This window comes from Pyrus communis, chromosome 3, assembly GCF_041283825.1.
Source record: "Pyrus communis isolate YQ-2024b chromosome 3, ASM4128382v1, whole genome shotgun sequence".
In the NCBI taxonomy this organism is placed as follows: Eukaryota; Viridiplantae; Streptophyta; class Magnoliopsida; order Rosales; family Rosaceae; genus Pyrus; species Pyrus communis.
In genome coordinates, this window is record NC_142567.1 from 12,378,152 (window position 1) to 12,405,699 (window position 27,548).

General features: G+C 38.6%; 2 protein-coding genes and 2 pseudogenes across 2 annotated transcripts; 2 read left to right on the forward strand and 2 right to left on the reverse strand.

Moving 5' to 3' along the window:
* Nucleotides 1-8,736: 8,736 nt before the first annotated feature.
* LOC137716094 (F-box protein At2g26850-like) lies at nucleotides 8,737-12,222 on the forward strand. Its single transcript, XM_088691046.1, has 5 exons — nucleotides 8,737-10,273; nucleotides 10,394-10,473; nucleotides 10,606-10,784; nucleotides 10,960-11,034; nucleotides 12,077-12,222. Exons 1-5 carry the CDS (start codon nucleotides 10,109-10,111, stop codon nucleotides 12,205-12,207), a joined length of 630 nt encoding a protein of 209 aa, XP_088547172.1. The 5' UTR covers nucleotides 8,737-10,108; the 3' UTR covers nucleotides 12,208-12,222.
* A 9,980-nt stretch (nucleotides 12,223-22,202) lies between these two features.
* Nucleotides 22,203-22,862, forward strand: LOC148697952 (uncharacterized). Its single transcript, XM_088690344.1, has one exon. It carries the CDS (start codon nucleotides 22,203-22,205, stop codon nucleotides 22,860-22,862), a length of 660 nt encoding a protein of 219 aa, XP_088546470.1.
* Nucleotides 22,863-23,888: 1,026 nt separating this feature from the next.
* On the reverse strand, nucleotides 23,889-25,112 carry LOC148697953 (uncharacterized; annotated as a pseudogene).
* A 418-nt stretch (nucleotides 25,113-25,530) lies between these two features.
* On the reverse strand, nucleotides 25,531-27,213 carry LOC148697954 (uncharacterized; annotated as a pseudogene).
* Between the last annotated feature and the right edge of the window lie 335 nt (nucleotides 27,214-27,548).

Below are 27,548 nucleotides of genomic sequence, written 5' to 3' on the forward strand. Positions count from 1 at the left end.
ATGAATATGACAACTCTTCGTTGATCGTGTTCAGTGAACTCATTCTCTATTGAGCACCTACGTACTTGTCTTGATGTCACACACACCAATGACTCGAGACTAGTCACTCTCCCTGAGAGAAGACATAGCACGTACTGATCTTAACGGACTATCAATGCCCAATTGACAATCCTATGATCAGGAACGTTTAGGATGTGTCAACGAAAGAATGGTCTCATGAATCTAACTTCTTTAGATCGCATTCTTCCAATCACATATTCCTTGGACTTATCGTTTAAGCATATAACATTTATATGAGATGGCTCAAACAATAATCTTTGCCCTTTCCATTTAAACTACATTAGTTTGAAATGTCCGTAAAGTATCATCATATGATTGGTTTTAGGGCACATTTCCAACAATTCAACGGTGTTCTGACAGAATGAACCAAAAATTAGGACTCACCTTTGGGTGTTTTATCTTAGAAATTGTATCTTTAAAGCTTCTGTACTGTGTAAATGGTTACGTCACTCTCACGTGACGGCCAGCATGCCCTCCTTCGGGACGGGGTGTGTCAACTATCCAATTACCATGCCAATGTTAAAGGTTGTTCTTTCTAAGGTATGAATTAATCCGTGGTCAGGCATCAACTCTTGTAGCTCTACATGATAATTATATCCTATTGGTTAGGCATACAATTAAACACGTAAAAACCCATTAAGCATAGAAGAATCATGTCAACTGAGTAGGACTACCTTGATATTGGTCATCCTCACTAGTTCGTCCACTCTTCTTAATCTTAGTTCCAATAAACCTAATTGATTGGTCATCCTCATAGATTTATCTAAATATCTAGATGCAAAATTCCTAAAGGTAATCAGTCATTAGAAATATGAACCTAGAATAAAATACCCACAAAGATTAAGAATTTAACATGGCATATAATCGGATAATAATTAACAAAGTACTTCGCAAATATTCATGTCATGGCTTCATCATAAACCTTAGAAAATAACTTAGTTACACATAGAAATAAAAATAAAAGAAAGATAGAACCCGGAGTCCATGGCAAAGCACGTCCTTAAGCTCTTCTTCACAAATTGTGGAGATGGTGAACGGTATATTATGGTGTGGTGGTATGGGTTATGCGGGGGTGGATGGATGGATGGATATCTTAGAGAGAGCTTAGGCACCTTATTTATACTAGAAAACCCTAAAAAGTCTGGGAGAAACTCTCCTAAAATAAAACAAACTCCTAAATAATTAATGACACAAACTAGGAAAGAATCCTTCTTGACTTGGGAAACACGTCATCTTCTTTTCACGCCAGTTTTGGGGTCGATTTATCTTCTGGAAAATTCTGTAAAAATATAGGAAACGTAGCTTTATCTCTTATCTTTCCAAGCATATATCACACACCACTAGGAAAAATCAGGAAAGCCTTCAAATCTCTATTCTCCCACAGCTGCGCAATTCTGACGGGAAAACAACTTCTGCGGAATTGATTTGTAAAACTGGAATGAATGGCTCCATGGAAAATTATGAAGTTTGGACACAACGATCTTCAGCCTCTTAGCTTCCTTCTCCAATTGACCTTGCATCGAAACTCCTCCGGAAAGTCAAATTATCACCAAAAACGTCTAAGTGCACAAAATGGCTGAAACTGAGAAAATGAAAGTAATAAGGCTCTTTTAAGATCAATTCCTTAACAAAACATAGGGATAATTATTATGAAAATATGATAAATAATGCACCTATCAGGAGACACCTGATGAAACGAGCAGCGAGCGATGTGTGGAGAGGAAAAAGGCATAGAAAGCTTATTTGAGATAAACTCAAGGAAAACTGAGACCAAGATTAGGGCAACCTGAGACACGAAATGCTTAGAACGAAAACAGCCGAAATCTAAATGCATTAAAAGAAAAACCAAATCACCAACCATGGTGATTTGGAGAACGGAAAAACTTGGGGGGGGGGGGGAGGGGGAGTTGGAGGAAAAGGTGAGAACCAAAAAATAGGGAGATATGGGGGTAGGGAATAAGAAAGAGGAAGAGGGAAAAGGGTGAGGAAGGGTGGACACTAGGCTGCCGCCAACCCCAAGTTGAAGCAAGGGGCCGATGGCGAGAAGGTTTTCAAATATTAGGTTGTTTTGAGAGAGAAGAGGGAAGGCTTTTAGAGAGAGATGAGAGTTTAATATGGGAAGATCTAAACATGTCATTTCTCTAATCGTAAATGATTGTTTCAATCAGAATTGCACAAGAAGGTGCATCCTAGAGACATATCTTAAGCAATTAGCATGGTTAAAACTATAATTAGAGTTGCTTCTAACATTATGATTGACGTTTAGTGGCTCATTTCATACATGAATTGAAATGATGCAGGAAAATCTTTATTATATGTCATTGGGCTTTGAATCGGTTCACTCAGGTGGGTGCCAAGAGGGCATTTATGCTAGAGATGTAGTTTAGGTGTTGACATGGCATGGGACTAAGATTCGTATAACTAGTGTCTGTTTCAAACAAAGTGACATGCTTATATTTGAAGTATGAGAATATGTCATATCATACATGTTGGAGACTAGAGTCAGAAACTAAAATAGTAGAAGTAATGAATAAATCCATTCTTCATTACTATGTGAGCCACTAGATTTTCGAATCCAATATTTTTACCCTTTGGACTAAAGACTGTCAGAAAGAGGATACTTGACGAATCCTACTTTGGCGTATTTATTAATGGACAGTCAGCAATCATTACCATCCAAGGGGATGTGTATGGAAAAACGGTCAAGTCGAGTGAAACTGGCATGAGTGCTTAAAGAAGACAATTTGTCATTTTTTCTGGAAACTGGAATAGTATAGCCAGGGCTAAGAAGCCAAACATACAGAAAGCCAAAACAAGGCAATCAGAAGCAGAACAAAAGAAACAAGTTTTGCAGGGAGTTACAAGAAAGACTGACGCGGCACTGCCTGCCATAACGTCACCCCTTGCAAAGCCATGAAAACCTAATGTGGACATGGTAAACCGTCGTTGTTTAAGACAAAAACCAATAAGGATGGGGGTCGGTCAACCCATGAAACATCGCACATCTCTTTCAACTTTTGTGACGCTAACAGATCCGCCGCCTTGTTGGTTGATCTTGGAGTTCAAGACCAGTGACAGGCCTGAAAGGAATCCCGAAATTCCTTGACTCTTGCCAAAATGGGAAACGCCCTCTAGCAATAAATCGACTCCAGAGAATCCGATTCCAAAACGATACAACGAAACCTTGTGAGATATCCATTTCATAACCGTGCAAAAGAGCCATTGCTTCAGCTTGACTAACATAGTGAGCCATGATAGCCTGTCTACGAGTTGTAAAAAACTTCCTTGTACTATCTGATGCGGGATTTATACGCGCACAAATTAAACCCTCTTTTTGACAATTGTAGTATAAGTATCAGTAGGGATCGTTCTGGACCGGGGATTAGGAGGGATTGTTAATCACTTGGATTTGACTCAAAAACGTAAAAACGTAATAATAAACACTAAACTAGACTCAAAGAATGTAAAACTAAACTTTAAAACACTAAGACAAACCAAAGACTCAAAATGCTTTTAAAAACACAAACTAACTAAATTGACATTAAAGTAAAGGGGGATTTAAGTTTATACGAAATTAAATTAAATGAACAAATTAAAACAGAATGTAAATATGAAATTGATGAAATAGAATGGATGAATGCTAGCTAAGGGGGTCATCTCCACATATGTTACACTTGCATAATAAAACGATTTCCAATTGCATTTCAACAAATCATTAATTCTCAACGCCCCGGGTCAATTAGGTCCGCTTAAATTAACCGTCAAGTTTTCCTTAAGTTAATGAATTGGATGGGTTAGCGCAACGCAATTCACAACATTCTCCAAAAGTCCTTTACGTGAACAGCACAATAAAGATACAATCAAAGATCATTAAACATTATGAAAACTATAAGTGTTGACGAGGCATTCGTTACTATGATGAGCATGAAACTCGTGCCAAGAATTCATTTAACGCGATTGTTTATAAGCAACCTCCACTACTTGTGAATATAAGTTCATAACGATTAGGTGAAAATCACTTATATTCTAGCGTCATATTCATGCATGAAAATTAAGCGCGCATTCTTAATAAACATACATAAATAAGTTATCAATCAAACGGTTAAACAAATTGAATCAACAACTTATGAAATGCAATTAGAAGTAATCAAATCAAAATGCAAGCATAAACATATATTTCGAATCACCCCCTAGCTAAGGGGGGGTTTAGTTCCTCATGGTACAAAACAAAGAGAATCAAAGAAACACCTAAACATTCCAACAACTCAAACTTGAATTGTATGAACGTTTAGGCCCTCTTCTCTTCCATTCCTCATTCGTACAAAACAAAGAGTATTGAAATTAAACATTGAAATCAAAGAAACACCTAAACATTCCAACAACTCAAACTTGAATTGTATGAACGTTTAGGCCCTCTTCTCTTCCTCTTCGTTGTAGCATAAGGTCTAGGGATAGTTGGTTGGGGGGATGGAAGTGTGGAATGGAGTGGGGAGTGATGGAAATGGAAAGATGGTTTTTGGATTCTAAGGGAGACTCACGGCTAAGGGAGAAAGGAAGTGTTTGTGGTGTGTTGTGTATGAAAAATGAGATGTCCATGAATGAATGAATGCAAGGGTATTTATAGGAGTAGTGGAGGGAACATATGGTTATGTCATTTGTAGGTGAAGTAGGTGGATGTTGTAGGTGAAGTAGGTGGATGTTGTAGGTGAAGTAGGTGGATGTTGTAGGTGAAGTAGGTGGATGATATGTTAAGTGATAAGTGATAAGTGATATGATATGTGGTTATGATATGATAAGTGGTTAAGTGGTGATGTTAAGTGATAAGTGATTAAGTGATATGATATGTGGTGATGATAAGTGATAAGTGCATGTGGGTTAACTAATGAAGGAAATGCATGTGCAATGACAATGTGTTAGAATGGATGTGTGTTATGCATGGCATGATTGGGATTAGGAAAGGTTTAAATGTCCTAAAACTAAAGAGAACAAGGTTCCAACACTTTGGCTCCAATTAGGTCTTCAATTTCGTCCAACACTTTGGCTTCAAGCATAAGCTATCCGTCCTTAGCCCAAAAGTGCTCCAAAAGTCTCCAAAATGCATCTTTTTGCTCCTTTAGCCCTTTGGACCTACAAACACACGAAAATAGCTTAAAGTACTAAAATAACTAAAGAAACATAATGTAAATGTACGAGAACAAGCCACTTAAGTCGCATAAATATGCTCCTATCACTATCTCACGCCACCATCCCACAAACCCCTTGCCGGAAGACACAGCCTAACTAGCGTCCACATTAATTTTAACAAAAAAAGCAGGTGGCAGGGACCATCGAGTTTCCATCTCCCCAATGGTAGAAATCGATGCCCGCTGATCCCTTCTAGACCAATATGCCTCAAAAAATGCTTCCACAACATTATTTATAGCAAAAAAAATCTGAGCCGGATTAATAGTGGTATGATTAAAAAGGAAATTTCACCTGGCCTTCCATATATGCTAGCATGTGAAAACAACATAGGACATAAGCCATTGCCACTCCTGGGCAGCCCAACAATCTGAACTGAGAAGTGTTTCAAACCAATGGCTCCAAGATGAAACAACAACCCTGTCAACCTTGTAATTAAGCGCGCCCCCAAACCAAAGAACTTCCACTCAAGGGCATTGGAGCATAAGATGTTTAATAGTTTCATCATTGGCACGACAGATAGGGCACAATAGTAAGTGGGCTGATTTCCTCCAAAATATATTAGCCATTGTGGGTAGGGCACTATGTAGAGACTTCCACATAAAGTGCGTTAGTTTTGGGGAGTGATCAACCTCCAAATAGTTTTCCAGACATGAGGAGAGACATAGAGACCATGTAAGAAAGGCAGGCTCACAACATCAGTCGCCCTCGAATGCTCCCAATGGTAAACTGGCTTTATCATAAAGCTTCAACGTTTAGGCTAAACTAGCTGATTTGATTTTGACAAATCCCCAATCTCTATGTCACAAATGGAAACTATCTCATCCTGAGAAATAAAACCCGACATGAAGTCAATATCCCATGATTTGGTAGTTGTATAGATTAAAGTCTCAACGCAGGTATTCCTTGACACCAGAAGACCACCCCTCGGCAACGGATGTAGGAAAAGAAGGTAGCCACTTACTAACCCAAGCCCGAACATCTCTTCCTCCCATAATCTGCCAGTGCGGGCCACCTAGTAACAGGTCACGACCCACCAACAAACTAGACCACAACCAAGACGCTCAGCAACCTTTTTTAGCATCAAGGAAAAAACAATGGGGAAAATATTTGGCCTTTAAGACTCTAGCCTAAAGGGATGTAGGGTGATGGAGGATAGGCCAACACTGCTTAGCTAAAAAGGCATTGTTAAATTCTTGGAAAATTTTGAAGCCCAAACCTCTTTGATTCTTCGAAAAACCAAAAGTTTTCTTCACCACCGAATGAATATTCCACTCCCCACTAGCCTTCCCCCACCAAAAAGCATAAATCAAAGCATCTAATTGATTACAAACCACCGCTGGAAATTTGAATAAATTCATCGAATATGCTGGAATGGCTTGCACCACTGCTTTAATCAAAACCTTATTCTCGGCCTGAGATAATGTACATCTTTTCCACCCCTGAAGTTTCCCCATAATTCTATCCTTTATATAAGCCAACCCCTGCCACTTAGAATGTCCCCAAACTATAGGAACCCCCAAATAGGTACCAGGATCAGAAACATTATTCATACCTAGAATTGCCCCTAACTCCACTGAGGCATCCATACAAATATTAGCGCTCAAAATCACATTAGATTTCTGAATGTTTACCGCTTATCCAGATGCCGAGCAATATTCATTCAGGAGTTGAACAAGATTTGTACAATTTTTCTTATCGACCTTCAAGAAGATTATCGTATCGACCACGAAGAAAATGTGCGAAATTACTGGGCCAAATATTTCCCATCCACTGTCTATTAGATCATACAAGATAATTCCTCACTAACCAAAAGAAATAAGTAAGGGGAGAAAGGATCCCCTTGCCGAAGACCTCGAGATGGAGCAAACTTGTCTCCAAGTTGGCCATTGAGAATGACAGTGAAATTGACGATACAAATACATCTTATAACAATCCTCATCTAGCCAATACTAAACCCCATTTTCTCCATTATAGCTTCAAGGAAGTCCCACTCAACCCAATCATAGGCTTTGTGCATATCTAGTTTTACACCACACTCAAACTTTCCTTTAGCTTTCCGAAGCTTAAGGAAATGAAATAGCTCATGAGCTATTCCAATGTTATCTTGGATTTGTCGACCCGAAACAAAGGCGTTTTGCATGGGAGGAATCAGAGTCAGCAATATAGGCTTTAACCTGTTGGCCAACACCTTGGATAGAATTTTGCAGGAAAAGTTGCACAAACTGATCGGTCAGAACTACGAGACAAACTCTGGGGAGTGTACTTTAGGAATCAATACAATATGGGTAGCGTTAAGCCGACTTGGGCAACCATGTTCCTCCATTAGCTCCATAATTATCGCATTGATGTCAATAGCAAGATTCTCCCAATAAGTATGAGAGAAGACACCTTGAAACCCATCCAGCCCCGAGGCTTTGAGACTCCCCATTTGGAGGGCAGCCATTTTAATGTCCTCGACGGTGACAGACATTATGAGAGTATCATTCATCCCATCAGTGACCAACAGTAAAAGACAATCCAACACTGATCCCCACTCCCTTGAACCAGAATTAGTGAAGAGGTCCATAAAATGCTGTTCAAACAAGCTCCTAACCTTCCACGGATTTTCCTTCCAAGAATCATTATTATGCTTTATTTTCAGCATCTTATTCCTCCTACACCTATTAAGAGTAGTTTTATGGAAGAACTTGGTATTTGCATCTCCTTCCCAAAACCACTTAACTCGGGATCTATGCTGCCAAAAAATTTCTTCCTGTTCGCATAATTTATCAACCCTAATTAAGTTGCTCAGCATTCTTGACCCATGAAGACAATTTGTCATTACACCATGTTTAATGTAACTCATTTGCTCATCACTTGCCACATCAAATAACTCATTAATCAAGAGTGAGATAAAAATTGAGTTCTAAGGGCAAAGTGAGATCAAAATGGAGTGAATTTGATAGAATAAATAAATGGATACATGGTAACGTAGAACAAATTTTGGGTCTTAAGAATTAAAGTGGTGACTTTAAAATAGGTATAAAATAAGATCAAATCGAGTTAATGATGCATAGCTAAAGACAAGACTCGATTTACTACAAGGAGTATCCCTCACACCTCCAATTATAATAGTAGAGATTTTCTTATGGATAGTAGACTAGTCAAGTAGTTGACCATGGAATTGTACGTGTTGGTGAGAGATTGGTTTGAAAAATGTCTGCAAGTGGTGGAGGCTGCTTTGATAACAGAACCCTCAATCTGTTAACCACCAATGAACGTCACCCTAACGACTACCTTTTCTAGTTATACGGATTTTCCTCCATCTCCCAACTTGTGTGTGTGTGTGTGTGTGTGAGAGAGAGAGAGAGAGAGAGAGAGAGAGAGAGAGATTTTGATCAATATCCACACAAATGAAAAAGGCACCAGAAAGCTATTTAAGGAAAACCTCCAATAGTCAATTATATAAGACTTTTTTTTTAGCATTTCTTCCTCTTTTCTTCTTGTCAACTACTTGTTTGTTAATTTTGTGTGTGTGTGTGTGTGTGTGTGAGAGAGAGAGAGAGAGAGAGAGAGAGAGAGAGAGAGAGAGAGAAAGGGCGGTTGAGAGGGTGGGGGAAGATTCTTAAAGAGTTTCTGATGAAGAATATGTTGAACTGATCCTCCTCACCAAGTTCAGTTCTTCATCAGAAAACCCCTATTATCTTCCATATTTCACTTCCACCCCGTCCTGGGCCTCCTCATCCCCTTTTGTCCTCATCTTTCATTTCTTTTGGGTGGTGGGGTTTCACCTAATTTTTGGTACAATCTCCACAACAACAACAACATTCCGGATCTGTTTATTGCATTATTTTCTTTATTTCTTTGTTCCAAAAGAGAATCTGAGGATTTTGGAGATATAGGTCTCTGCATCTAGACTTATCTTCACATTTTACTTTTCTTGGGAATGCCAGGTGTCAGAAAACCCATTTTAGGACCGGGTGAGTTCCCCCATCTCCATTAGCTATCTCTCCTCTTTCCTCCTATCTTTGAATGCCATCTGTTTTAGCTGTCTGTACGGCTGGGGTCCTTACCATTTTCTTTCTTTTTCACTGAGCAAACCATTTGCAATATTTGGCTTCCTTTCCTTTTACTTGTTGCAGTGGCCTCGTTTTTTTTTTCTTTCATTCGTTGCATGTCATACACGAAAAATGGCTTTGCCTTCTCTCTTCTTGGATTAGATTGGCTTAAGGCGAATTACTTCCCAGTTGCCAGTTCCCACCACCTATAAGTTAGTTGGTTTGTTGTTTTCGTAAAAAGGAAGAGGAGGCCCACCGTTGGATTTTGGTGGGCTTCGTCAGAACCAGTTAAAAACCATATATTGAAGGGGAGGGATGCGTTGTTCAAGATCACCATTTATGCCGACCTTGAATTTGAGGCTGCTTATAAATTTGTGATGCTACTTTACTTGTTCATAACATGCCTCTCCTTTCTCTTTTTCTGGAAAGATTTATCCTTCTTGACCCTCTCCAACTTCGCGAAGCAAGGCATTTCGATTCTCTTCCGCCCTCGAATTCCTTCCAGAATGTCCCTTGTGAGAAAAACTTTATCCCTTTCTTCTTCCAAAGTTGAGAATGTTGACGACTTACTAGAGACGTCTGTGTTGGACTTGCCAGAATTGGTGTTGGAATGCATTCTCGAGAAGCTTCCTCCCGACCCGCTTTTTCGAATGACGGGTGTTTGTTCTTCTTTAAGGGAGAGATGTAGGAGCAATTACCTTTGGGAGAAGCACATGAAGCAGAAATAGGGCAGAGTGATTGGCCCTGCTGCTTACAGGGAGTGGCGGTGGCATATTGCTTCGAGAACTGATTTGATTGACTTGAAGCAGGGAAAGCAGAAAGGCCTCATGAGAATTCTCTCTCTTGGTTGGCCTTTCTTATGGATCAGATCCAAGGTTGATGATCTCGGAAGCAAGCAGATGTCTTGTTTACCAGTTGATTCAATCATGTCTTGGTACCTCGCTTTTGAGACTGGTAGGTTCTGGTTCCCCGCGCAAGTCTTTAACCATGAGGTATGTAATTTGTCAACTAGGATTTTCCAATATGTTTCGATTACAAGAGAAACAAGGAATAAAACATGCTAGGATTTGTTGTGTTCATTAATTTGGCTTCATGTTTGTTTTGTGTTACAGAATGGCCAAGTTGGTTTTATGTTGTCATGCTACGATGCTAAGCTTAGCTATGATCCCCGCACTGACACCTTCCAAGCCAGGTAATTCGATTTACACCCTTGATTGCTTTTTCTTATTCCTTATGTATTGTTTTGTTGTTAGCGTTTTGGTTGTGGTGAGTTGATGAGGCTGATCTGAGATAATAAATTGAGGAGGGTTGTTGATTTCTTCAGGTATCCGCCGCATGGAAGGAGAGCAGTTGCGATTAAGGACTGTCTGCCATGGGAAAGGCTTCGAGTGCCGCCTGTTGACAGTTCGGCTCATGATCTTCACGTCTCCGACTATTTGAATGAGTTACGGCCTGGTGACCATATAGAGATTCAGTGGAGAAGAAACAAAGAGTTTCCTTATGGTTTATTTCTAATTTTTGTTTTTACCAAATTTTTTTTTCATAACCAATGAGTAATAAGTAATTTATTTACATTCATCGTGGTGTAAAGTATGTTGGTCTTTGGATAGCGGACAACCAGAAGATAGTATGTTAAATGAATCATCAAATTGTTATAATTCATTTGGTTGTATTGCAGGTTGGTGGTATGGTGTAGTAGGTCACCTAGAATTGTGTGATGGGAATGAAAATTACTGCCTTTGTCATAATAGTGGTGAGTAGATTTCATTCTTTTATCTCACCCCCTCCCCTCAAAAGTAGGATTTTATGCTCTCTCTCTATCTAGGATTGGCAAGCATGTGGTCCAAAATTGATTTTTCTGTTGCTGCTAGGGGAGTGATGTTCTAGGATTCATACAGCCGACTAATTATTTGGTGAGATAAGACTTTATTGTTGTTGTTGCTGTTGTTAGGAGAATCTAACAATTAATTGGAAATAGCATTTTAGGATAATATATAACCTTTTGAGTAACAAGTCATTGATATGCTGCTCCTAATAATAATTTGTGGATAATAAGAATGCAATCCTCACTTTCATAGAATAGAATAGAATAGAATAATGTAGGGCTCTAGGGTTAGGTGGACCACCTTTTATGCTATTTGATGTCATGATTTCCACCAACATTGTGCTAGCTTTGTCTTGCAAAAATATTTATGGCCAACCACATTGAAAGAACTCAATGTTCCCTCTACACTATCTGCCTTTTTGTTGTTTGACTAGTGTTTGATAAGGAGATTGCATATTTGTATTTCATTGGTGTATTATATGATGTGGTAAATTTTGCATACAGCTAATGATTCAATGAGATAAACTCATGAAAATTCGACATTTGCTCATCATACCACATTAAATAGTACGATGACATAGTCTCACTTTTTTTGTTTTTGTTTTTATTTTATTTTGCAAATTTGGAATCTTAAGGCTTTGTGGGGGCTGCATGCTATGGTCATCCTTGGCTTTCCAATTTGTTATTTAATCTCTCTCCATCACACCCACCGACCCACCAGCCAAGCAACCTTCCAAAAGATTTGTGTCCTCTCCTCACCACAGTTGGACTATAACCTTTAAATATGATAATGAATAATCATGATTATGATCGTATAGTCGTGTAATTCAAATAATTATAATGACCAAAATATTTGGTCAATGTAAGGTGTCCGTTTCTCTGCACTCAAGTCAAATTTCTATTCCCGTCATCCTAAATTAGGGTATTGAAAATCGTGAATATTTGTTTAATGATGTATGGTTTTGGACAGACACGGTGGTTCAGGAGTTCAACCAGTACACGCATGGTTCACGGTGGAGATGCACAAACATCAACAGAAGAGATCATCGAGAGGAAGGAAATGATATAACAAAACAAGATAACAAACTAGGCAGATTGTAAAAACGAATTTCTTAAAAACAAGATAATGGATGGATTAGTTAGAGGTCCATTCTCCACACATGACACATTTGTATATGAATCGATTCTCCAATTGCTTTTCATTAACTATGATGCTCAACACCCCGAGTTAACCGTGATGCACTAATTAACTCTCAAATTTTCCTTATGTTATTAAATTGGATGATGCATGCGACAATTCAAATCATTCTCCAATGGTTCTCAACATGAATGCATAGAAGAGATACAATGAGAGATCATTATGCTCTATGAAAATTATAAGTGTTGACGAGGCAATTGTAACTATGAATGCATGATACTCTTGCCAAGAATTCAATTAACGCGGTTGTGACTAGCAACCTTCACTACTCATGTTTATAAACATGTGACGATTAGGTGAAACTCGTTTATAAACTAGCATCGAGTTTATGCATGAAGACTAAGTATGCATCCCTAATCAACATACAAAAACAAGTTTTTAATAAACATGATAATTGAATTGCAATCACAACTTAACAAATCACAATTGGAAGAAATCAATTCATATTTCAAGCATGTTCATGGCTTCAAATTTTCCCCTAACTAATTAGGGGTTTAGCCACTCATGATTACACCAAACAAGAAATTTCCATGTGGAAGCTTCTTTGGCCTACGCAAGTTTTGGAATAATATAATATTATTATATGCAAATTTGGCTTTGCATTAGCGCTAAGAGATTGTTATTGGCACTCTAAAATTCTCATTAGACACTCCAAACTTTCTATATTTAAAAAGAAAAATAAACTTATGCAAAATGCAAATTAAGATTTTTTGAATGCTAATAACTATTTCCTACCGTTAATTCCAATTATATAATCCACTTGCATCACATTTTATTTAACTTTTTTTTTGTAGGATTCTGATCGCTATATGTGACAGCCTATCCCGAATTATTTGTAGTGTTAATGTGAAAAGACAATTTTGCCCCTGGACGTTAATTAGTGTTGTAGGGTGTTTGGTTTGTTTTGTTTTTGGTTGGTGGGCTGCCATCTGGACCACACACTCACACACACACTCATCTCCTTCTTTCTCGTGACCCATTCTCTCTTCTGTCTCTCAGATTTCTTCCATTTCCTTTGTAAGTGTACGGACAACCTCCATCCAACCATTTCTGGCACGGATCGTGAGGTTGAGTAGATCATGTTGGTATATTCACACACCCTAATTGAGCAATGTATGAGAAGTTATTGCCTAAGGTTGGTTTTGTGCGTTAAATTGACGGTTTTATAGTTGTTTCGCATATAGGTGAGGACTATCCGGAGGACGAGTGCAGCCACGGGAGGCTCGGGGCTTACGAACCTTCTTCGTATCAGTGAGTGGGCTTTTGTTTTCAGTATATATATATATATATATATATATATATATTATGATTGGTATCTTTCCAGAAATTACGTTTTAATGGTTTTATAATTAAAATGCCATGTCGAATATCATCGATATTATTATTATTGTGATTGTGTTGGTTATACTTTGGTGCCGCAGATACTCAGGTAAGTCAGGTGAGTATATTGTTAGTGATAGATGTGGTGTTGATGAGATTGAGTTATAGCTTATATTCCTGCACCTCGGTGATTATGCTCCGCCAGAGTAGGGCCCAGCCTTCACGTGATCGTTCACCTCCTGCACCGTACCCTCATCTTGGATCCAAGGTAGGTGCCAACCTGTCATACAGACGACTATATGTGGTTCTGACTCTTGTACAGGATAGTGGTTGAGGAGCTATAGATTCAACCGTACAGGTCACTTTAGGTGACTCCGGCTGACGTACTGATATTATCGGCATATCATGATTTGTTTTATCTCACCTGCTTGACGCTTATACTATTTGATTGGATTTTCTGACACGGCATATGATAGGAGCATATTCATGCGACTTAAATGGCTTGTTCTCGTACATTTACGTTATGTTTCTTTAGTTAGTTTAGTCCTTTATGCTTCTTTTGTGTGTTTTCAGGATAATAAGACGTGTTTGACGAAAGGATGCATTGTGGAGTGTTTTGGAGCACTATTGGACTAAGGATGGATAGCTTATGCTTGGAGCCCAAGTGTTGGATGAAATTGAAGGCCTTGTAAGTACTTGAGGACACAAAACAATGGCCCTAACCCAATTACATTCACCTTGCCTTGGGCTTAACACAAACACCATTCCTTGCCATGCAAGGGGGAGCAATTTGGGTCCATTTCATGTACTTAAACTCTAGCCCAATCCACAATCACTTCAAAGCCATGCAAAACCTTTCAACACCCTTTAATCATTCCCCTTTAAATTATGATTTTATTTCCTAACCCTACATGCATTATTTATTAGCATCTTCACATGCATTCACACACCATCTTCCCTTTTACAAAACACATTGCCGTGCATTTCTTCCCATTTTTTGCACCTTTCCTCCTTGAAATTCCACATGCATTCACTTCATCATTACACCACCACTCATTCTTTAATCCACATGCACATTCAATCATTCACTCAAGCACCCTTGTGCCATGTTTCCCCCTTTGTTCCCACCCATCACATGCATCATTATCAAACAAACAACACTTTGCCGTGGGCACCATTCCACATTCCAGCTTTCCCTTTTATTTTCCAGCTTTCACATGTTGTCCTAGCTGTTTTTCCATCATTCCTCCACACAAACACCTTAAACAAACAGCCATATACATCTCCACTCCTCCTATAAATACCTCGCATTCCCATCATTCAAGGGATCTCATATTTCCATTCACAACACTTCACACAACACTTCACACAACCCTTGTGCCGCAAATCCCTTCCATTTCTGTGTAGTTTTTCTCCTCCATTGCAGCCACTATACAACCACTTCCCACTCCTCCATTGTAGTTTTTCTCCTCCTTGTGCCGCAAACCACTTCCATTTCTGTGTAGTTTACCTAGCGTTGCTCTCGAGTAGTCATCTTCAACGGTTGATACACTTCCGGAGAAGGGACCACTTCTGCAAAGGGGAGCGAATAAGGCAAGTGAAAAAGATACATTGAAGCATGTGGAGACAAACTTAGGCTGAGTTATCCTCCAACCCTTTTTAATACGAATTGGAAAGATTGAACAAAGAAACAGACCAAACGAGGAAGCTCAGACCTTCGGGGGAGACCAAAAGAACCATCCTGCTGCCCAGTTCAAGAAGTAGCACAAAGGAAAATCAACGATGGGCAGAAACCAGTTCAAGAATAAGCCTGTGGAATCACAAAGATCAAAGCCTCAATGCAATTACCAAGGAGAAGATGGAATTTACACTCTATAACCAGATTTGCGTCTCTAAACTCTTCTCTTTGTTAATTACATTATGCCATGTTTAGTATGTTTAGTTGTTGTTTGTGTGTTTACTTATGTTTTGTGTGAATCTATGCTTAAAACATTGAGGACAATGTTTGATTTAAGTGTGGGGGGGTAACTAATGTTGTTAATGCAAATTCGTGGGATTTTATCACCCATAACTTCAAATGTTGTTCCTTGCTGTTTTAAGGTGTTTTTAAGTTGTTTTAGAGTGTTTTAGTATGTTTTGTTTTTATAACTCCGAAAAGCACATAAAAATTTGAAAAATTGTTTTGAAAAGCCTAAAAAGAGTGTTTTGAGTCGTTTTTGTGAGTTTGTGTCTTAGGGTACCTTCCAACACAATGATAAGGATTTGGTTTGTAATTGCATGACTGTTAAAAAGAGTTATAAACATGGAGAAAAGTTTGATTTACTCTTGGTATATGCTTAGTTATGGTTATAATGTATGACTTCACATGCAATCATAAAAGAAAAATTCGTTTTTGTAACATGCTTGAAGGAAGGAACTCATACAAACGCTACAACCTTGTGAGACTCGAGCTATTACCTTCTTTGGAGAGTTATAATCTGTGATTCTGTGTTTTCTAAAGTTGTTGCATGATCTCATTATTCCTTGCTTGGTTGCTACTTAGAATGCAATTGTATCATGATAGAACTAAATGCTAGAACTTATACCCGTTTCATTCAAAGCATGACATTGAATTGCATAACATATATCAAGATGAAGTTGTGTAATTGCCATCATAGCCAAATAGCCTTACTTCCCATATTTCGTATATATTAGTTTTAACCCCGTTGAGCCTCGTTTATCCTATTTTCTTTGCTAACCACATCACCCCTTACCTAGCCTAGAGTAGGACTTTCCTATACCCTTGTTCTTAAAGTATAGTAAGCATGACTTAAATGAATTCCTTTTGAGTTACATTATGCAAGAAAATGAGTGTGGGGGAGTAAAAGTTTGTTCTTACGTTTATATGTATGTTCCGAGATTCAAAAAAAAAAAAAAAAAAAAAAAAAAAAAAAAAAAAAAAAAAAAGAGTGAAAATAAGTAAGAATGAACTCACGAGCGTTGAGGGTTGAAGAAAGGGTCCAAAAAGTTGAATATGGCCTAAGTTTTGTGTGACTTTCCCTTGGGTGTTCAAAGTTGATTTTTGCGTTCTAAAGGGAATTCTAAGTGCCTAATTCAAATACTTTGCTCACTATTGCTTTAAGAATGTTTGTTTATCCTTCACCTTTCACTGTTAGCCAATACCCTAGCCCCGTTACACCCCTTTGACTTCTATCTTGAGTGTTGTGTATTTCAATTTGTGGAGTTTGAACTTGGTATGAGCTTATGGTGTCACTGGTTCTCGCGTCTAAGTAGTAACATTCCATTCATGAGATCATATTCATGTCATTGTCGTAAATCCAGAAAATGCTTTCTTTAATATAACATATGTGAGTGTTAGAATTCATTTTTACATCAATCTTCTCACATATAGCTAGTGTAGGGTGTGTAGTCAGAAAATCTGTGTGAAAAATGAGTGCATATCTTGTAAGGATTTGAGCAAATTCTCTAAGGCATGTTACTACATTCAAAATATAGTTTTAAATGCTTAATTGTGAATTAGTATGTGGTGACTATGATTAAGTATGTACTTAAGTGTAAAGATAACCAAAATCTGTGGGAATAATGATTTTTAACATGTCATGTGCATTGGAAATCCGTGAGGCAACGTTGGAAGGTTTAAGATTTTGTTTGGTTTGTTTCGTTTCGTTTTATTTTGTTTTTCTGTTTTGCTCGAGGACTAGCAAAAGCTAAGTGTGGGGGTATTTGATAGGAGCATATTCATGCGACTTAAATGGCTTGTTCTCGTACATTTACGTTATGTTTCTTTAGTTAGTTTAGTCCTTTATGCTTCTTTTGTGTGTTTTCAGGATAATAAGACGTGTTTGACGAAAGGATGCATTGTGGAGTGTTTTGGAGCACTATTGGACTAAGGATGGATAGCTTATGCTTGGAGCCCAAGTGTTGGATGAAATTGAAGGCCTTGTAAGCACTTGAGGACACAAAACAATGGCCCTAACCCAATTACATTCACCTTGCCTTGGGCTTAACACAAACACCATTCCTTGCCATGCAAGGGGGAGCAATTTGGGTCCATTTCATGTACTTAAACTCTAGCCCAATCCACAATCACTTCAAAGCCATGCAAAACCTTTCAACACCCTTTAATCATTCCCCTTTAAATTATGATTTTATTTCCTAACCCTACATGCATTATTTATTAGCATCTTCACATGCATTCACACACCATCTTCCCTTTTACAAAACACATTGCCGTGCATTTCTTCCCATTTTCTGCACCTTTCCTCCTTGAAATTCCACATGCATTCACTTCATCATTACACCACCACTCATTCTTTAATCCACATGCACATTCAATCATTCACTCAAGCACCCTTGTGCCATGTTTCCCCCTTTGTTCCCACCCATCACATGCATCATCATCAAACAAACAACACTTTGCCGTGGGCACCATTCCACATTCCAGCTTTCCCTTTTATTTTCCAGCTTTCACATGTTGTCCTAGCTGTTTTTCCATCATTCCTCCACACAAACCCCTTAAACGAACAGCCATATACATCTCCACTCCTCCTATAAATACCCTTGCATTCCCATCATTCAAGGGATCTCATATTTCCATTCACAACACTTTACACAACACAAACACAACCCTTGTGCCGCAAATCCCTTCCATTTCTGTGCAGTTTTTCTCCTCCATTGCAGCCACTATACAACCACTTCCCATCCCTCCAAAACACTTCACATAATCAATATTGTATGCAAGTGTAACATGTGTGGAGAAGAACCCCTTGGCTATTCCATCATCCATATTTTCATCACATTCATATTTACATTTTGCCTTTAATTATATTCTGTCTTTTTAATTTAATATCGTCCAAACACATTTCCCCCATATTTCGTTGAGTCTTAATCATTTGATTTGTCTTATTTTATGTTTTTAAGTATTTGGAGTCTTTTGAACTTGTTTTGAGTCTTTTAGTTTGTCTTAGTGTTTTAAAAGTTAGTTTTATTTATTTGAGTCAAGTGTTTAGCATCCCTAGTTAATCCCCGGTTAGAACGATCCCTACTTACATCATTACTACAATTGTCACAAATAGGGTTTACTACAATCAAACAGTTAAACGAATTGAATCCACAACTTATGAAATTCCAACCAAAAGTAATCAATTCATATTGCAAATATAAACATAGTTTCGAATCACCCCTAGCTAAAGGGGGTTTAGTTCCTCATAACCTTGAAATCAAAGAAACAACTAAACATTCCAACAACTCAACTTGAATTGTATGAACGTTTAGGCACTCTTCTCTTCCATTACAAAACAAAGAAAATTGAATTCAAACATTGAAATCAAAGAAACACCTAAACATTCCAACAACTCAAACTTGAATTGTATGAACGCTTAGGCACTCTTCTCTTCCTCGTTGTTGTGGCACAAGGTCTAAGGTGAGCTTTGGGGATTATGTGAAGTGTTTTGGAGGGATGGGAAGTGGTTGTATAGTGGCTGCAATGGAGGAGAAAAACTGCACAGAAATGGAAGGGATTTGCGGCACAAGGGTTGTGTGAAGTGTTGTGTGAAGTGTTGTGAATGGAAATATGAGATCCCTTGAATGATGGGAATGCAAGGGTATTTATAGGAGGAGTGGAGATGTATATGGTTGTTTGTTTAAGGCGTTTGTGTGGAGGAATGATGGAAAAACAGCTAGGACAACATGTGAAAGCTGGAAAATAAAAGGGAAAGCTGGAATGTGGAATGGTGCCCACGGCAAAGTGTTGTTTGTTTGATGATGATGCATGTGATGGGTGGGAACAAAAGGGGAAACATGGCACAAGGGTGCTTGAGTGAATGATTGAATGTGCATGTGGATTAAAGAATGAGTGGTGGTGTAATGATGAAGTGAATGCATGTGGAATTTCAAGGAGGAAATGTGCAGAAAATGGGAAGAAATGCACGGCAATGTGTTTTGTAAAAGGGAAGATGGTGTGTGAATGCATGTGAAGATGCTAATAAATAATGCATGTAGGGTTAGGAAATAAAATCATAATTTAAAGGGGAATGATTAAAGGGTGTTGAAAGGTTTTGCATGGCTTTGAAGTGATTGTGGATTGGGCTAGAGTTTAAGTACATGAAATGGACCCAAATTGCTCCCCCTTGCATGGCAAGGAATGGTGTTTGTGTTAAGCCCAAGGCAAGGTGAATGTAATTGGGTTAGGGCCATTGTTTTGTGTCCTCAAGTGCTTACAAGGCCTTCAATTTCATCCAACACTTGGGCTCCAAGCATAAGCTATCCATCCTTAGTCCAATAGTGCTCCAAAACACTCCACAATGCATCCTTTCGTCAAACACGTCTTATTATCCTGAAAACACACAAAAGAAGCATAAAGGACTAAACTAACTAAAGAAACATAACGTAAATGTACGAGAACAAGCCATTTAAGTCGCATGAATATGCTCCTATCAGCATATTCTAGCATGGCATATTTGAGCTTTATCGTTTTTAGCATGATTTAATATACAAGTACGTATAATATTTTCTGGAAAGTATACAGGTTTTACAGATAGAGGTTATTACTTGGTATTGAAATGGTTTGGAAAACTTTGTTTTTGCCTACTCACGTTTTCTATTTTGCGCCCCTTCAGGTTTTAGGTAGCGAGGGCGTGAGTGATGAAAGAGGCATTGAGGCAGTTCTGATAGAGCACCCTCTATGTAGGATTTTCTAGTTATCACTTGTGTAGTGTCTGTTTATTCTGGATTGCACCTAGGATACTTGAACTTCTACTTTGCATTTTTCCTTCTATGCTTGTTACTAGTACTCACTGATCTTTTTATTGTAAATTATTTTGTTGAATTTATTTCCTCGTATTTTCACCTTTTACTTCCGTATTGCGCACTTTGCTACGTCACCCTCACGTGACGGCCAACACGCTCCAAATTTTGATCGGGGTGTGTCAGTTTGGTATCAGAGCCTAGGTTTGGCAGTCCTGCATTATTGTGAGTATTCTAATTATTTTTGGTGTTTTTTGTCAGAACTATGCCGCCTCGTCGAGAACCACGTCGCTTAACTGAGCCTAGTTTCCCCGATATAGCTTAGTTAGGGGAAGCTATAGCTTCTGCGATTCAACCTTCGCTCCGCCCTCCTCAGATGACTCCTCTGGAGACCATGTATAATCTAAAGTTGGATAAGTTTAAGGGTCATGAAGGATATGAGGGAGCTGAGCGGTGGCTTGAGCATATTGAAAAGACTTTTCTAGTGTTGCAAAGTCAAGGGAATCTTCCTTCTAAAAGTTGGGTAGAGACGACTTCTTGGTTCTTAGGTAAAGAATCAGCATCTTGGTGGGGACAGTAGGTTCATCATTTGACCCCAGAGGAAGTTGCTGCCTGGGAAGTGTTTAAACGGTTGTTTCGGAAAAGGTTTGTTCCCCCTAAGTATATTGATAGCAAGAAGCAAAAATTTACTGATTTGAAGTAGGGGAAGTTGACGGTGAATGAGTACTACAGAAGATTCACTAATTTGTCCCGTTATCATCCGAAAGTTGCTGCTAATCCGGTTGTGATGCTTCATCGTTTCAGATTGGGTACTAAGAAGAAGTGGCGTTCTATAGCGACCACTACTCCTTGCGATACTTATCAGGAGTTCTATGAGATTTTGTTGAGGATTGAGGATTCTGAGAATATGCCTAGTGAGAGTGAAGAAGAAGAGGAGAAAGAGGATCCGAAGAAGAACGTTAAAGGCAAAGGTCAGTCTTCATAGGGACTCAGGAATACTTAGAGTTTTAAAAGAAGCGGGGCTAGCTCTAGTTCGTCCAGTGGAGGCATGAGTTCTACGGGCCAATGTAGAGGTGGTAGGTTTGTCGGAGGCCCACGCTTTTAGAGGCAGCGAGATGCTAGCAGTTCTGGTGTTTCAGGAGCTCCGTTTTATCGAAGATGTAACGGCCGGCACTTTGGCGAGTGTAGACAGGGCAGTCGAGGATGTTTTACTTGCGGACAGGTCGGACATCGAGTAGAAAATTGTCCACAGGGTCAGCAGAGGCCCCAGATGCCTTCCTTACCACCACCAGTTCCTAGTCAGCAGGCTCCAGCGCCGAGCAATTATGGTCAGACAGGTCGTGGGGGTACTTACCATTACCAGGGAGATATTGCCCTTTATTCAACAGCTCCGTACCCGTATATGCAGGATTCGTATTATCCAAGTGGCTACTAGAGCAGATATCAGCAGTACTTTGGAGGGTATACCCCATATCTTCCTTATCCAGCCGGCGGATCGTAGTGGTATTCGGGAATACAGCCCCAACAGAGGGAGGTTGCTTCTAGTAGCGCAGGGTCGTCAAGACAGACTGGACAGGGTTGTAGTACACCTGGACGTAGTGGTCAGTCGAGTAGAAGTTGAGGTGGTCGGCAGCAGCCTCAGGGCCGTATTCATAACCTCACAGTGCAGAATGCCCAGAACAACCCAGATTTGATCATGGGTACGTTAAATATCCTTGGTTACTTTGCTAGAGTATCGATTGATTGTGGTGTTACTCATTCAGTTATTTCTCATACATTTGCTCAATTAACGCAACCTAATCCCACACCTCTCGGGTTTGAGTTAGAGTTTTCGATGCCTAGAGGAGAGACGTGTCAGGTGGGCTGGATGTACCCAGGGTGCCCAGTGTTAGTGGAGGATGAGGTTATGCCAGCTAACCTTATTCCGTTGGATATCGTTAAGTTTGATGTCATTTTGGGTACTGATTGGCTACACTTTAATCGAGCCAATATTGATTGTTATGAGAAGAAAGTTACGTTTCATCACCCAGGACTACCTATGGTTACGTTTGTTGGCGAGCGTAACGGCGTGAGACACGACATTATTTTGGCAGTGAGAGCCAAGAAGTTGCTACAGAAGGGTTGTCAAGGATATCTGGCACATATTATACTGAATGATAATGTTTCTAGCCATGTGGAGGACATTAGAGTGGTCAGACATTTTCCTGACGTGTTTCCAGATGATTTACCAGGATCTTGGACGGATCATGACGTAGAGTTCGTTATTGACTTATTGCCAGGTACATACCCTATATCCTTGACTCCCTATCGGATGACTCCTGCTGAGTTGAGAGAGTTGAAAATTCAGTTGCAAGAGTTATTAGATAAAGGTTTTATACAACCCAGTACTTCGCCTTGGGGAACTCCAGTCTTGTTTGTGCGAAAGAAGGATGGTACCTTGAGGCTGTGTATTGACTACCGACAGCTGAACCAGGTGACGATTAAGAACCGTTAATCTATTGACGCATATGGACGATTTGTTTGAACAGCTTGAAGGAGCTTGTGTGTTTTCGAAGATCGATAAGGTTTGGCTACTATCAACTGAAGATTAAGAGTGATGATGTCCCTAAGACAGCGTTCAGAACCCGATATGGTCATTATGAGTTTTTAGTGATGCCGTTTGGGTTAATTAACGCACCTGCTGCTTTTATGGATTTGATGAACCAGGTATTTAAGCAGTACTTAGACAGGTTTATCATTGTTTTTATCGATGACATTTTGATTTATTCCAAATCCAAAGCAGATTATTTCAGACATCTTACTTTAGTGTTGAAGAAACTGAGGGAGCATCGGTTATACGCCAAATTCAGTAAATGTCAGTTTTGGTTAAATCAAGTAACGTTCTTGGGACATGTTATCTCAGCTCAGGGTATTTAGGTGGATTCCCAGAAATTTGTAGCGTTGGAAAATTGGGAGCAGCCATGAACTGTCTCTAAACTACGGAGTTTCCTTGGTCTGGCAGGCTATTTTAGACGGTTTGTTCAGGATTTTTCCGTTATTGCGTTACCACTTATGAGGTTAACCAGGAAGAATGTTAGATTTGAGTAAGACGATAGTTCCGAGCAGAGTTTTCAACAATTGAAGTATTGTCTCACTCATGCACCGGTGTTAGCACTTCCAGATTATAGTGGTAACTTTGAGATCTACAGTGATGCATCATTGAATGGTTTGGGTTGCGTACTAATGCAACCAAGGTCTAAAATATCGCTGATATCGGAAATATCGGTAGTCCAAAAACACGGAAATTTCGATGGAAATATCAGGATATTATCGATATCGATAAAAATTGAATAAAAACCATGGAAATTGTAAGAAAATTTGGAAATTTTTATTGAAACTTTGCAGGATGTTTATTTAGTCAATTATCTATTAGTTTATCACAAAAAATTGGAAGGAAATGTATTGCATGATGGATTTAACTGATTTAAGTTGATTATATAGCGAGTTGGCAAACATTGTGAGTGTAGAAAATATGTAGTAATTAATGAAAGAAGTTTAAACACACCATAATCATTTATATATAATGAATTAGTACAATATTTTACACTTTATACATTGCATGGTAAGATACATGAGTGACTTAGTACCACATAGAGTTCCTATGACGTTCAAAATTTTCACTATCTTTATCATCTCTATGTGTAGAGTAAGTGTATTGTGAAGAGTAGTCATCAAATGATAAATCCCTAAAATAGTTTTGCATGTACTTGTTAACATGCCATCCATATGGATATGAGATTGGTTGACGTTGTCCATAAACAAAATCATTTGAAGATTGAGTCTCAGATTCTTTCGATGAGTCGCTCAATTCCATCCTAACAGGAATGGGATATGAAGGGTATGGAAATGGTTGGTTATGAGTATAACCATAATTACTACTTCTCACTTTAACAGAGTCCGAAGTTATAGATAACGAGTCATCTTCTTGACTTGACAAAGTCCCCTTGCCTCTTTCTCTACGAGTATAGTTCTTCCCTATAGCACAAATTCCTGGTCCTGCCCGCTTACTGCCATGGTCCTCATCCTGTGTTGCATGCGTGAAGTTTGCCTCACCAGTGAAGGGGCTCATAAATCCAAGAGGTGGTCCAACATAGTTTCCATATCCACCACTACCTCCAGCTCCTTAATATCCTTCATCATTCCCACCTTCGGTGGTAGGTGAGTCTCCTGATCTTGTACTAGAGCTATCATTAGTATCAGCAGGATTTTGTGGTTGTGTAGGATTGGAAGAAGGTGGAATTCCAGTGTTTCTTAGTCTTGGGCACAAAAGTTCTTCGAAAGAGTCAGCGCTGCTAGATCTCACCTCCTCCTCTAATACTCTTTCTACATTTATCCCTTCATTACGTGCTTCTTCAGCAACTCTTAGAGCTGGGTTGCCTTCATCATCATCTAAATGAAGAGGTATAATCCATTGATAAAGTTGGCTACCCTCTGTATCATCATCTTCAACAACAATATCAAACACATCTAGTGGGTCACCACGGTCGACATGATCTATTTCTGCTTCCTTATCTCGAATTTGAAGCTTCAAGTTGTAGTAGCAATAAACTAATTTTTCCAACCTACTATGAGCCAACCTATTTCTTTGCTTTGTGTGTATGAGTGCAAATGTACTCCAATTTCTTTCACAAGCAGATGAGGAAACTGTTTGTGATAATACTTTTATTGCTAACTTTCTCACAATTGCTGCATCAGTCCCATACATGATCCACCGTTCAGCTATAATGAAAAACAATGTTGATAAGCCTAATAACTCCAACAAATTCTATTATAAATTGATAGTGAAATATGTTTACACTCATTAGGAAACATTTTTGTTCGAGCAACAACTGATGTTGGTTCTCCAAAAGTTCTTCTTACATCTTTAAACCATGTTAGCTGAATTCAATAAATCGTGTTAGTTTAATCCAACAATGTAATTATTATAATTTAAGTAATTGTGTACCTCATTTCCAAATTGGCCAACTGCTGGTGATGCAGGGTCTAATATAGAGTATACATTATGTACAACACGTATAAGGGTACCATCATCTCCAACACAGGTCTGTATAGGTATCGAAGATTTAAATAATATGCTATTCAAAGAAACACATACTCTAATAAGAGAAATAATACTTATGCAACTAAAGAAATGAATTGCAAATTATGACATAATTTATACTTGCTGCATGCAAATCGTGGTATAATGTTTTATACCATCGGTCATCAATTATCTTTATGACCCACCTTGCACCATGTTTTCTTTCCAAGTCCTCCTTCATTACACGCATCAACTCATATATTGCCCCCATAGTAGGATACACTTCTGTGTCAACGATTCGTAAAACTTTGTAAAAAGGTTCAAACAGTTGGCACACATGTTCTGATTGAGTCCAAAAAACATGATCAAGCACTATACTTTCCACCATACGACCTGCATTTGAGCAGTTGAAATTGTGGTTGGCCCAATCGTCATTAGTGAATAGTTGCTTCAACCCTGCTTTCTTCTTAAGTAGGCTGTCTAATGCAATTATAGTTGGTGGCGAATCGAGTGGTAGTTGGACGAATAATTTCTCCTTTGCAAAATTCAAGCATCTTTGCCAACAACCAACCGTGATTGTAAATATAATTTATGATCGTTCTAGCTCTTTTTATGACATTAGCAATATTCTCTTTCTTCCCCATTGCCTCAAACATGAGATCAATACAATGTGCTGCACATGATGTCCAAAACACATTATGATGCTTCATTAACTTTTTTTCCAGCGTTGACAAATGCAGAACCGTTGTCGGTCAGGACTTGGACAACATTATGCTCTCCTACCTCCATGATTACATCCCTCAATAATTTGTAAATATACTTGTAGTTCTTTATATGGTCTGAAGCATCAACAGACTTCAAAAAAATTGTCTTTCCCTTGGAGTATACCATGAAGTTGATGATAGACAATCTAGTTGGGCCAGTCCATCTGTCACACATGATTGTGCAACCATTAGTTTCCCACTTTGACCTCAACTTGTTAACATACTCGCCAATGTCTTTATACTTCATTTCCATATATTTGTTTCTTACCTCATAGGAAGTGGGAGGTTGTACTCCAACACCGGCCTGTTGACATCCCAATACCATATTTTTGAAATGATGTGATGATGCCTTCTCAGCAGGGACATTTTCATAGATAAAGAACTTGCTAAATAGACGCCCCATTCCCTCCTTCACATTACCTCCACTGAAATAACTCTAAACACTCTTTTGACGTGCTTTGGATGACTTATATAAACTTGGGGCTATTGGTGGTGTTGGTTGTGATTCTCTAACACTTGCTCCCCGTCTCATTTGTGCACCACCACTTGCCCTGGAACCTTTTGCTCTATTAGGAATTTTATGAAGGTGTTCTCTTTCCCATGCTGATTGTTTGGAGGCACGTAGTGCTTGTTTGAAATTGCGTTGTTCTTCAAGTCCTATGTCATCATCACATTCGTCCTCATCGTCATCATCATCATCATCATCATTGTCAATCGCTTGGCTAATGACTTCTCCTTGTAGCCCAGCTCGAATATTTTCCATTCCATGTGTTTTCTTTTCCTTCTGGTGTTTTTTATTTTTTTAATAATGTGGTGATGAATGTCTTTACTTCTGGGGGGACATTATCGCATCGTTGGACATTATTTCCTGGATCTAATCCACTAAGATGGTACTTAAGTCGTGTCACTCCGCCATTGTTCATTACCCGACCATAATATTTGCAAATTGTGCCGTGTTTGTTTCTGTCTATTGGGTCTCCATGTTCCCAAGCTGGATCACGTTTAGTAACTCCACTAGACATCTTAAACATACCTATATTTATTTTTCATGGAAATTAGGCAATTATTTTTTGGCCAAAAAATATAGTAGTGATGACGGTTATATAAAAGAACCTAAATAATAAAGTTATTCTACAGAAGAATTAAATACGAAGTAAAGAAAATGATTGTAAGAATTTAAGTAATTATAAAAATAATATGGAATAATAAAACCTAATATTAACGAAAAATAATCCAATTTGATAATAAAATAATCCTAATATTACACATATTAATGAATAATAATCCAATTTAATAATAATCCAATTTAATGAATAATCAAATTTGATAATAAAAAAAAAAACCTAATATTAATGAA

What these genes read in the sequence shown, in the direction of transcription:
- LOC137716094 (XM_088691046.1), top strand. Translation starts at nt 10,109, where the DNA reads ATGAGAATTCTCTCTCTTGGTTGGCCTTTCTTATGGATCAGATCCAAG. An exon ending in ACTGACACCTTCCAAGCCAG is followed by an intron (nt 10,474 to 10,605) that starts GTAATTCGATTT and finishes TGATTTCTTCAG; the next exon opens with GTATCCGCCGCATGGAAGGA. An exon ending in CTGCCTTTGTCATAATAGTG is followed by an intron (nt 11,035 to 12,076) that starts GTGAGTAGATTT and finishes GGTTTTGGACAG; the next exon opens with ACACGGTGGTTCAGGAGTTC.
- LOC148697952 (XM_088690344.1), top strand. Translation starts at nt 22,203, where the DNA reads ATGCCTAGAGGAGAGACGTGTCAGGTGGGCTGGATGTACCCAGGGTGC.